At 33.5% G+C, this 12,100-nt stretch overlaps 3 protein-coding genes across 6 annotated transcripts; 2 read left to right on the forward strand and 1 right to left on the reverse strand.

The window, feature by feature from the left end:
* Nucleotides 3,448-6,631, forward strand: LOC104718059 (adenine phosphoribosyltransferase 3). Its single transcript, XM_010435719.2, has 6 exons — nucleotides 3,448-3,634; nucleotides 4,002-4,112; nucleotides 5,782-5,874; nucleotides 5,989-6,138; nucleotides 6,242-6,300; nucleotides 6,415-6,631. The coding sequence occupies exons 1-6, from the start codon at nucleotides 3,550-3,552 to the stop codon at nucleotides 6,466-6,468; spliced, it is 552 nt and encodes a 183-aa protein (XP_010434021.1). The 5' UTR covers nucleotides 3,448-3,549; the 3' UTR covers nucleotides 6,469-6,631.
* Nucleotides 7,936-9,002, reverse strand: LOC104718060. Its single transcript, XM_010435720.2, has one exon. It carries the CDS (start codon nucleotides 8,825-8,827, stop codon nucleotides 8,033-8,035), a length of 795 nt encoding a protein of 264 aa, XP_010434022.1. The 5' UTR covers nucleotides 8,828-9,002; the 3' UTR covers nucleotides 7,936-8,032.
* LOC104718061 (probable lipid phosphate phosphatase beta) lies at nucleotides 9,957-12,093 on the forward strand. Of its 4 annotated transcripts, none has more exons than XR_002033638.1 (4): nucleotides 9,957-10,715; nucleotides 11,344-11,490; nucleotides 11,556-11,788; nucleotides 11,954-12,093. XR_002033638.1 is itself a non-coding variant. In XM_010435729.2 (4 exons), exons 1-3 carry the CDS (start codon nucleotides 10,087-10,089, stop codon nucleotides 11,593-11,595), a joined length of 816 nt encoding a protein of 271 aa, XP_010434031.1. In that variant the 5' UTR covers nucleotides 9,957-10,086; the 3' UTR covers nucleotides 11,596-11,612; nucleotides 11,954-12,093. The 4 variants fall into 4 exon arrangements, 2 of the variants coding, with proteins under 2 accessions (XP_010434031.1, XP_010434032.1); XR_002033639.1 differs by having other exon boundaries at nucleotides 11,966-12,093; XM_010435729.2 differs by having other exon boundaries at nucleotides 11,556-11,612.

Below are 12,100 nucleotides of genomic sequence, written 5' to 3' on the forward strand. Positions count from 1 at the left end.
GTTAGTGGGAAGACTAATGGGTTAATGGAGCACAACAATAACTAACACTCGTCCACAAAAATTTGTGAGATAGTCCAATTGATTCGACCGATTATAGTACACTCCACAATCAGCTTACTACTTTCCTTTTGTCCCTTTTTTATAGTTAATCGATACCTTTGTTTTCTTCAACCCCATATCCAAAATAAATTTATGGGTTAATTTTCTCCCATATTAGCAATTTTTTTATAGTTAATAGTATTTACATTTTTTATAGTTAAAATTTTGTTACTAGTTTCTATTTATATTTGTAGATGTATATATCAATATTTGTCGATCATGGACGTATATTAATATAATATACAAAACTTATACACATCACTTTAAATGTTAGGCTACCAATTAAGTTTAAAGTGATGTTTAACCAAGTTGATTTGGCTTTTAATTAACGAATTTTGGTCCTTGTAAGCTATAGTTTTTTTTCTCATACCACAAGAAATTATTTTTTTTTGTTTCAGATGAAAATACAATTTTGTACACCCAAAAATCAGATTTTTTTTTTTTATGTTTTTCTTTTCTTAAATACTCTGATTTTTATACATATGTAATATAATAAGAAAAATAAGAAATATACCATTTTCATACAAAAGTAAAAGTGGGAGTCACAATATGCTTACCAAAAGTGGGTTCGATTCCTGGTTTTGTTATTTTTAAATAAAATGTGGTATGATGGTCGAGACCTCGTCCATTCTCTCTTTCCTAAGCGTTAGTTTGAGCGTGGCGGGGAATCGCCATAATCGATGATTGTACCACCGGTGCAGTGGGCTAGTGGTTTAAGTGCAGGAGTTGGATTCTTGTGCTCCCTAGTTCGATTCCTGGTGGGAGGGATGCTTTACGCCATGTCATAAGGTATTAGCAAAGGCTGGTCCCGGGCCATGGGGAGATTAAGACCCAGGCCCGAACTCCTCCTAGTTAAAACAAAAAAAAAAAAAAAAAGCTTACCAAAAGTGGTCATATGAAATCTAGACTTCATCCAAAACACGGAATAAAAGAGATTCGCCTACTTTTGTTTGTTGCAGCTATACCATTCTTGTTGCTGCTAATAGTTTGTAATCTTTAAAACTGGCTTCTAATGATAAGATAATTTGTATATTGTGTAGTATATGGGATTCTAGGTTATGAAGAAGAAAAGATGTCATTAAATGTAAGACGAATCACAACACCATAAGTGTTGGACACATTTGTCCCAAGTTAGATTTTGAGCATGTTTCTCCAAGATTTAGTGCAATAATTGAAGAACTGGACAGAATAAGAAACGAAAAGACTCGTGGAGGGGTAAACTGGTAAGATGCAAATTCGAAATTGAAGAGTGGCCTATCAAAATTCAAGAGGTGGTGAGCTTTTTTTTATCTTATTCTAGACCATGGACAGGTCTAATTAAAAGCTCCATATAAATTTATAAAATAGACATAATAAAATCTAAAATAGAAAAAGAAAGAAACATCGCTTTCATTTTTATGAAGTTTTCATTATATATTTATATTCTGATTTATTTATATTTTCTCGATTCCAAAAACAAAATCTATATGTAGAGATTTGCCACACTCAAAATTCCACTTTGGACTTTGTGCAGTAAAGTGTGTTTAGATACGAGAGTTAGGCGAAATCTTTAGGGTCTTGCTCGAACTAGTTGATGATATTTGTTTAGATTTTCTGTTTGACCATATAGTATCTGAATTGTTTTTTAAAGACAAATCATATAACTCGTATGACGGGGACCTAATAATCTGAGTTTGGTGTTGAAATATCTATCACCCGACTAAATTCTTGACGGCCATTATTATACTTAGATTTTGGGATACGATTTTCATATTTGGCATGTACATTTCACCAGTTCATGAATCATGAGTGAAAATGTTACACATATTCATTAAGAGAAGAAATTGTTAAATGGATTACCAAAAGTAAATGAATGTAATCATGCTGTCTAAATATTGTAACTTTATATCTTAAATTTTATATATTCGGTTTTGAAAGCTCGACATAGGTGAAATTGTTTTTAAGAGAAACATCATTATTTATATCCGTATCAAAATGGTAGCAATTACTAATATCTAGTGATATTATAGGTATATTTTTTGTTTGTTTTAATAATATATATTATTACATATATCATAGAGTGACACGAAAGAAAACAATAGCATATAAACCAGTAAATTACATATTTTTGTTGTAATAACACTATTTTATTCATTTGTTTGTTAGCTACATGACTACATCATAATAACAAAAAGTAGTTAGTAATATTTTAGGTCTCTATATGATTTTTTATCCTATGTACATCTTTATACGTTTTAGTAAATAAATATTATACACAAAAGAGCAGAGTCATATTTCTTGTATAAACAACATGTACTATATGTGAAAGTTTACTAGGTAAATGTAGTATCTGAAGTTGTAAAGCGTAAATCACACTTACTCTTTCTCCAAGTTGGGTTTGTTGACTATTTCCTTCCAATCAAAAGAGATATATAATGGGAGAGACTCTAAACCACATGTTTACTTTTAATAATTATAGGACAAACTGAAACAACAAATAAAGAAAAAGGAGTTCAAGTTTTATTCTAAAAATTCTAATCTTGAAGATAAGATAATGAAACAGACCACTTGTCTCTCTGCATTGCTATAGCTCTCATAATTTAACGAAGAAGGACACTTCATCTTTTTTAAGCTTTTTGTATTAACATGATAATTGTTTGGGGGTTACAAAAAAAAAATCGAGACAACCCAATGTTTAAACGACACGTTTAACGCTTTGATCATGTCATTAAATGAGACATAGATTAGATATGTCTTGTACTATTCTCAAAAAAAAAAAAACAAGTAAACTAAAATATTTTAAAAACATTGTGTTCTATTTTTGGAGGCATTATTCAATAACCAATGTTAATAAAACATAAATGTAATTTAATATAATAGATATTCATGTATAAATTAGAAAAAAGCATATCATCCAAAGATTATGAAGCCCACCCACCCAAAAAAAAAATAACATGATGATCATAGTGTAAATATATATAAATGTTTTAATTTTTCAAAATTATTAAACCTATATTAACGACCACCTTAGAAACCTATCCAGATACTTTTTAGATTTTGGAAGATTTTGTTGGATGACATATTATTAGTTTAGAAGCAGTTTTATATAATATCTAAAATAGTTTATTAATTACTATTTTTTCAATTAGGTAAATAAATAAATTTTCTTTAATTTTCTCTTATCTTGTTGGCTCTTTACAGTTGTACAGAGAGATTTAAACACATTTTAAGCACAGTGCAATTTTAATAAGCACAGAGAAGAATCTAACCAAGTTCTTTTTTTTTTAGATATAAATAGTGGTAAGGCTTCACTTTTTTTTTCTTTCTCTCTCCCACACTAAACTTGAACCAGAGAGAGAGAAGACACCCTTAATAAATTAAAAAGAAACAGAGGATTTCACATTCTGTGTTTTGTTTGATTTTTTAGATTATAATTTTGTTTTTGTTTTTGTTTTGGTTCTTCGTTTGACAATGTCGGGAAACAAAGAAGAAGAGGATCCTCGTATCAACGGAATCAAAACTAAGATCCGTGTCGTTCCAGATTTTCCCAAGAAAGGTAACTTTTTTTTCTTCCCTTTTCTTACTTCTTTTGGAATTGTTTTATATCGAAGTGTGCTCTGTTTTCGTCGCATGGCAAGTATTGTTTTGTCTTGAGAAACTAGTTTTCACCAAGAAAAATGCAGGTGTTTCATAGTCTGACAATAATATCTGATTAAAAGCTTTTTTTTATGACAGTTATGTACACAATTTTCTTGGTCTTAAATCTGTCTTGATTTTGCTATGAAGTTCTTCTAATTTGACCATTTACATATTTTCTTAAGGATTCTTGTTTTTTTTTTCTTTTTTTTTTTTGTTAAACAAAAAACAAGAATTGTTACATAGAGAAAAAAAGTAGAAAGGGTAGTAACATGAGAAGATTGCAGGGATAATGTTTCAAGACATAACAACAGTGTTGTTGGATCCGAAAGCTTTCAAAGACACGATTGATCTGTTTGTGGAGAGGTACAGAGACAAGAACATCTCAGTGGTTGCAGGTATGAAGTTCATATTTTTCTCTTTGAAAATACATATTTTTTTTAATTATTTTTGACAGTGTATTTTTTATGGAATTACTATCCCAAAACATTCGACCTATTTGAGTGAACTGGATTATTTTATTGTTTTCAAGATTTTCCGGTGAAAAAAGTGGGTAGGTCATGATTTTAGTGACTTTTCTAGTTTCTTATTTTTTTTTTTTAATATTGGAACAAAACCCATTTAATTTCTTTTTTTTCTTTCATATTTTAATGTTTTTTTGAACCGTAAATAGTTGAATTGTTGTGGTAATTTGTGGAGTCTTTCTTTTTTTAAAGTCAAATGCTAATTAGTGGAATCTTAAAGATATAATTCCGAAATCTTTATTTAGATGGAGAACATTAGAAATTAGGAATATTTCAAATAGGTTGCTCAACTTGGTTATTCAGTTTACCAAAAAAAAAACTTGGTTATTCATCCAAACTTGGTTGTTCTATGTGGTGTTCATTTTTTGTTTATAGTTGTGTTTGCATTTATATGAGATTATTAAAAAGATCTGTTGTTTTAATTGGATTTATGAATGAATAAATAAATGTGTAGAAATTAATTTGATATATGCTATATCAGAATTTGAAGTTCATATGGAGATACATACTCACGTACGTACACAAATTGTAGAAAAAGAATCTATTCGATACAAATTTTGGTTGAGACAAGACTTTCTCTTATCTCTGAATCTAATCTTTCTGTGTGATTTGAGTGATTGAATGAGATTGATTGCCTGGATCATTCTTCCTTCTGAATCATATAAGAAAAAAGTGTTATTTTTTATATATATATTCTTCTACTTTTTAAAAAGCTTATAATTGTTGATCTTACTTATGTTAAAAGTGTTTGTCTGTGTGTGTATGTGGTGGGTGTTGTTTGGATAGATGGGTAGTTGAGTGATGGATGTAACCTTTTTAAAAGAGTTGGCCACAAAAAAAACTTGATTTGGGTTTTCTTTCTTTTTCTATCATCATTGTTTTGGCCAATTCTCTTCTTCCCACTTTTTCTGTATGTCTCTCTTCTTCTATGTAATGAAGTACAAAAACTTTGTAACTTTATTACTGTTGCAGTATGATGAGGTACATCATTTCCCTTTTACTTTTTTATTATAAATCAGTATACTTTTTCAGTTGCCTTTTCAAATCAATAGAATCTTGCATAGACAGATTTAAAAGAAAGAAATCATCAAAAGGATACAAACTCGTTTGATATATACCAAACTTTATATTAATGTGTAAACATCTGATTTACGAGCTTCTATATTTATAAAATGAATGTCACAAAACTCGTGTTTAAGGAAGTCTTTATATGTGCATGGCACATGGTACATAAGAAAATTTATGTATTTGATGATTCATTTTCTTATATATACGTAGAATACTAGTATTTAATTATTAAGCCCATACAATACATATCTATACTACTACATGTAGCACTGAATCGTATCTTTTGTGTTAGTGCTCTAGAATCTGTCTATTGGGTTTGTTGTTGGGACAGAGAGTCATTCTTTAGCTTTTCTTCAATGCCAATGTTCTTAGCTGGACTCTTTGTAATAATAACAACATACATAATTGTGTTTATGCAAAGAATGATTAAAGTATTGTGATTATCGCTACTTAACCATGTTTGCTATGATTTCAGGAATAGAGGCTCGCGGTTTCATATTCGGTCCACCAATTGCGTTAGCCATTGGAGCAAAGTTCGTTCCCCTTCGCAAACCCAAGAAACTGCCTGGTTCTTAAAACTTTGCATACCTTTCAAATAATTTAATTTTGAAGTAGCTAGTATTACCATTATATATATGCCTAACGAATTGTTTATGGGTTACATGACATAAAATGTAACTAGGTGAAACGATATTTGAGGAATACGAGCTAGAGTATGGGAATGACAGGCTAGAGATGCACATAGGAGCCGTGGAGGCTGGAGACCGAGCTTTGGTTGTTGATGATCTAATTGCGACTGGTGGTACTCTCTGTGCCGCCATTAACTTGCTCGGTAACTTTCCCAAAGCTATATGAAAATTCATTCGAGTTGAACCTAACCGATTTGCAAGATACTCATTACTCTTTTGTGAATTGTTTTTGGGGACCATATTTAGAGAGGGTTGGAGCAGAAGTGGTGGAATGTGCATGTGTGATAGAGTTACCGGAATTAAAGGTTTTTTGTCGTGAAAATTTAATACATTATATTCGAAACACAATAAATTGAGATCTTTTTATATTGGTGTGGCATTTAATATTTTTGAGGTGGGGAATTTATTTATTTTTGCAGGGAAGGCAGAGACTCAAGGGGAAGCCATTGTGCATGCTTGTGGAGTACCGATGATATGATTTTTAGCTGAGTTATTTGGATGATCGAACTTTATGGGGTTAATTAATTTGGTTACCGGAAAATTCGGATTGTTGCAGTCGCAGACTTATTATTATTGGGATTATACAGTATTTTAATTTAAAATCTGGCGGATTAGCTGGAACAAATAATTCTAATTTCTTTGCTGTTAAAAAAGTACTAGTACACTATAGTTACCCGTAAATACTAATTAACACAATTATCGTTTTTGGAGTAACTTCAAACATAGCCGGTAAGAGCAATGTGAATGCGTAGATATAACACAAATCATTACACTATCATGTTTTATTTACACATACACATCATAACACTATCATGGTTTATGCATTGGAGAGTCTATGGGTTAGTGCACATACGTGCCCACACACACACACATATTTTCAAAATATATAATGAGAAAAAGTGTTTGTATATATTATCAACAAAATATTTGGAAGAGAAAACCGCCAAAACACCCACAAAATATTAACGAGAGTATATTTTTATCATTCAACGATAATTTTTATAAAAAATAATACAGTATTATCTATCTACCCGATATATATGAAGTAAAAAACAGAATTTAGAATACCTTCTCGTATCTAACTTGTATTGTTATGCCAATTTCTACGTATACATGCATCATATGGTTAAGACACATAATTATAAGAGACAAATAAAATATTTTCCTAGGTCAAGAAGACAAGAACTATGATTAGGATCTCCATTGATATTGTAATTATATATCATCATTTCTAGTCTTCCACCAGATTGTCTTTGCCATGATTATGTTTTTCCGATCACATTTTCTGAAGTCAAACTAAAACACATATATCAATCCCCACCAAAAGAGAGAAAGAGAGTAAATTATTGGCCTATGCAATATTTACATACCTAAATGATGCACTACATATTAACAAAGTAAAATCTTCAGACGTACGTGTGTGTTTCACCCTTTGTTTAGAACAATGCAATCATACTCATCTGTCTACATATTTACATAAGTTAATTATGTAAAAACCACTTTATTGTAAAGTATTGTGAAAACATGATTTTTCAATATTCATTTGGATTTATAGGTTTGTTTTTTGAGGTCCATTGAAAAGGTAGATTATGCATGTTTCTCTACTCAAGATAAAAGTGTTTCTTTCCGTAAATTAATATCTACGTTCATATAAAGACAAAGATTTATGAGTCGGACATGTAGCTTAATTTTTGTTCAACATGTTAGTAGGGATGATTTTTATGGTCGTTATAATCAAATCGCAACACACATCGATCACGTCATAATTGAGAAAGGTCGATACAGTCTGACTTCCCAAACGCTTACAAACGTGGTAATTAAGCTACCACGCCTCAACCCGCAAGAAGAGTTTCATAGGCCACAATATTGGTCTGCATCCCCCCAAGAAAGCTTTAATCACATATATCATCTTTCTATATTTAAGTACCATGACCCTTCAACCAATTCACAACGGTGTTCATAACATGTGTTGTTGATTAGAAACAAAAAATTACAGTGTCTATAAGAAAATATTTATAACGTTTTTTTTTTATCATATCACAAACTGAAAATGATTAGAAAACAAGGCAACACCGCACGTGTATCAAAGACAAACAACTCGCCGTCACGACCCGCTACTGAGTCCGACCCAAACCCGATTCTATCATCAACCCGACCCGCTATCACCCGACAAATCATCATCGCCTTCCTTCCTCCGCCACTTCCGCCGCTCACGTACGCTTCACCGCTTCCCGAAAACGTACACACAGCCTGACCTTTCCCGCCGGAGAAAATACACGCGCCGCCATTAAACCCATCCGCAACCGGATAAAACCTCATCATCTCGTTGCCGTCAGCCAAACACCGCGCGTCCTCCTCCTCGCACGTGCCTACGTTTAAACCAGCACGTGACTTCACAACCTCTCGGTACTCCTCGAACCGGGTCACAGTCCTCGACCCGTTTTCCACTTTGAATATGATCTCTATCCGACCCGGAAACTCGTTGGAGCTCCAGCTTGACTGGAATATGATCTCCACTACGTTCCTTGACGGGTGGCCATCGGGCAGTTCGGTCAGCGTTTCGGATGCGCGGGCAGATTTGCTCCTTCGGGTTCGGGTTTGCGGGTTAAGAAGCTCTGTTTCGGTTCGACAAGACTTCAAACGCCTTAGGTTCTGGTCTGGTTTCGGGTTTTTCTTACCTAATAATCGTGTATCGATCACGTCTTTGACGCAATGTGAGCTCTTTCGACTACAACCGTAACTCGACGAGATTAGTGGTTTAGTTTTGAAGTTACAGACATCATCGAACGCTTTTGATTTGCATTGCAATGACTTGATCCACCCGTTTGGCATGTTCGTTGTTATCGGTTCCTGATTTTTATCGTCTTGTTGTCTCTTTTTCTCTCTTCATAAGTAAAGTAAAGTTGTAAAACTATGAAGGAACAATACCCGCGAGCGTTTTATTATGATCAGCAATTACGAATTTACCATTTTCTTTATCTACTAGGCTTGGCCCATGTTAACGTGGTGGTGGGTATATATATATATATATAATCAATAGAAAAATATGTTAATATTTTGGTGGTGACTAAGATCATATAAGTTGATTTTGTGAATGTTCAATTGATTTTTAGATTTGTATGTAGGTTGTGTATACATGCGACTGATTTGAATTTGATGAGAGTTAGGGATTTTATTTATGGTTTCTATAAAAGTTACTGGAGTAGTAGTATTGAAGAAGGGAATTTATGATTAGAAGAGGCCTGCCTGAGTGAGAAGAGAAGGGTTAGGTGAAAAAGCAATTTTTTTTTTTTTTTTTACATTAAATGAGGAAAGCAAATTTGACGTAGTGTTTCCTGTTAACGTATCAAGAACTGAATGGTTTTAAGTGTTGTGTCGGATGTTATTTATTGAGATATTGACAAATAATAAATACGAATCCGAGTCATTTTACTGTAGTGTAACAACAAGGTAAGGGGAATCAGTAGGAGTAGGACCAATTCTAATGTTTTCACTCTAATGTTTTCTGAACATTTACTTCATATTGTATAGTACTTATATAAGTATGGTAAATATGCTTAAATAACAAATTGGGGATATTTATTGCGATAATTTCAACCAACGACAAAGTTATGTTCGATTTTGCAGTTGCTAGCGATAATAATCAATAGTTATGATGTGTTCAGTTTACAGTTTGCTAACGACGATAAAATCGGGTTGGTTGATTCAAAATTTACACTGATGATAAATATACATTTGTCACCAAAATATATCAGTGAACTAACAACTACAAAATAAGAAGATTTAGTCTCTTTTGTCACTACCAAATTAATAACTTAGTGAAACAAACAAAAAATATGTTGCTAGTGTTCTATATAGCTAATTTATGAAACTAATAGTGACTGAATCCCTGTATCTATTATTATCTATATGGGCTTAATAACAAAAGGCCCAATATAAATGTCTCCAGTTTCATGGATATTTTTCTCCTCACAGGAAGCGATGTCGTTTCCTTAGACTCGGTTTCATAATTAAAAAAAAATTTCTAATCTCTTCCGTTATCCTGATAAACGTCGTCGTTTCATATTAGACTCAAATCTCTAACGATAGTTATGTCGCCGGCGATTTTCGTCGGTCCAATCTTAGCGGTGGACGCCGCCGTATCTCGCGCAATTCACACGGCGGCGAAACCATTCCTCCCACCGTTTCTTCTCCTCCTCCTCGAAATCTCAGCTGATTTCAGATTCTCCTTCCCCGTATCACTTTCCCTACTCCTCTCCCCTCCATTACGCTCTTTCCTCGTCCCATTCCTCCTCGGCCTCCTCTTCGATCTAATCTTCGTCGGACTCGTGAAATTAATCTTCCGTCGTGCTCGTCCCGCTTACAATCACCCTTCAATGTCCGCCGCTGTATCAGCTGATCACTATTCCTTTCCCTCAGGCCACGCTTCTCGCGTCTTCTTCGTTGCTGCATCTGTTCACTTCTTCTCAGCTGTTGTAGAAGCTCCCATGGTTGGTCCAACCTACTCTTTTTTAGATGGATGGATCAGAGATCATAACGATGGCGTTGTGAAGGGAGAGGTTGTGGTGGCTGTATGGATCTGGGCAACATTGACTGCGATCTCTAGGATTCTATTAGGGAGACATTACGTTCTCGATGTAGCTGCTGGTGCTTGCTTAGGGATTCTTGAAGCTCTCTTTGCTCTTCGATTTCTGAGATTTGATGAATTGATCTTTGGAAGGTAAGAAAACAAAAAAGTATCCAAAAATGTTGTTGTTGGTTTCAACAAATTGTTATGTAATTGTTGTGAGTTTGAAATTGTTTTGATTACATTTGAGAACAAGAATTGTATTGTTCATGAATCAAAGATTGTTCCTTTTTGTTTCACAGTCGTATGAAATCTTGTGTTATATCATCCTTAATGTGAGTAATGAGAGATCTTATGCACTTGTAATGTTATTGAGCTAGGCCTGCAAAGTGTGAAAGGCTACACCTTTGCCTTTCACATTGATGTTATTGATATCTGAATATGGTTTGAGATCATCTTTGAACCAATGAGCTGTTTGAAACAAATCAACAATGAACTTGTGGATGAATGTAATCTTCTTAGCTTACTTTGTGCAGATGTTACCATGTTCTTTCTATGTAACTTCTCTTTGTTGTTTTTGCTTTCGAGTTATGAAAAGATAAAATTGAGGGAAAAAGCACTGGCATGTGGAATGTTGCTAATGAGAGACCATGACTGATTGATTAGATGTTTTTCGTTACTGTTAAACATGTTATGCTTGCCAATATCTGTGGTTCCTCTGCGTTTTGGGAATATTTACTACCTTGTGAGTTGGTTTCTATTTCTTTGCTCTCTTTCTTAGTGTAGCCAGCATGTTCTGTACTATGTTACAGAGTCTTTCGTTATCGTCAGAAAGAAAACCGTTGCTACATTTCCCAAGAATCATATTATCTCTTTCAACCGATGCCTTCGCCTTGTTGGATATATACTTTTGCAAGCTCAGTCACAGGTTTTCACTCGAATCTCTGCCTCTTCATGTTGCCGTTGGTTTGCTAATCTCATATTTTGTCTTAGGTCGGTGAAAGTTATGCATATGCTAGGCATGGGTTTATAGGGTATCAGTTATAACAGGTAATCTTAGTACATCAAAGGTTCAGTAGTAACTTAGAATGTTTAAGGTTGCAGGAGATGCGTGTGAAATTGGACCCACCCTGCAGTATGTAAGAGGCTGTCCTCTACGATCGTGGAGCAAACTGGGTGGGAGATATTATTTTTTTAAATAGCTATAATTGAAGCTTGAATGAAAGGTCCAAGATTGTTTTTTTCTTGAGTAGCTTTTTCACCTTCTAATTATTCCTCTACTTTTTTAATTTTTTTTTTGTGAAATGTAGAAGATGGGTATGAATGTGATTGATTGACTGTGACATCATAAACTTGCTAAATTATCGCTGACAGAATTTGTTATGTGTCAGCTGTTTCTGCAGCAATTCCTGCAGGAAACTCTGTTGATTAGACTGAGAAAACAGAGCCAAAGCTTAGATGGCAAGGAGGTGTAAAGTCCCGATCTGAAAATTCAGTTGACATGACTCTCTCACGGTAACAATCTCTTTTTCTAAGAT

This window comes from Camelina sativa, chromosome 10, assembly GCF_000633955.1.
Source record: "Camelina sativa cultivar DH55 chromosome 10, Cs, whole genome shotgun sequence".
Lineage (NCBI taxonomy): Eukaryota > Viridiplantae > Streptophyta > Magnoliopsida > Brassicales > Brassicaceae > Camelina > Camelina sativa.

Excerpts from the sequence above, each read along its gene's own strand:
- LOC104718060 (XM_010435720.2), bottom strand. The coding sequence starts at position 8,827 with ATGCCAAACGGGTGGATCAAGTCATTGCAATGCAAATCAAAAGCGTTC.
- LOC104718059 (XM_010435719.2), top strand. The coding sequence starts at position 3,550 with ATGTCGGGAAACAAAGAAGAAGAGGATCCTCGTATCAACGGAATCAAA. Across the intron at positions 3,635-4,001 it reads TCCAGATTTTCCCAAGAAAG|GGATAATGTTTCAAGACATA; the intron begins GTAACTTTTTTT and ends AGAAGATTGCAG. Across the intron at positions 4,113-5,781 it reads GAACATCTCAGTGGTTGCAG|GAATAGAGGCTCGCGGTTTC; the intron begins GTATGAAGTTCA and ends CTATGATTTCAG.
- LOC104718061 (XM_010435729.2), top strand. The coding sequence starts at position 10,087 with ATGTCGCCGGCGATTTTCGTCGGTCCAATCTTAGCGGTGGACGCCGCC. Across the intron at positions 10,716-11,343 it reads GATGAATTGATCTTTGGAAG|TGTAGCCAGCATGTTCTGTA; the intron begins GTAAGAAAACAA and ends TCTCTTTCTTAG. Across the intron at positions 11,491-11,555 it reads TTTTGCAAGCTCAGTCACAG|GTCGGTGAAAGTTATGCATA; the intron begins GTTTTCACTCGA and ends ATTTTGTCTTAG.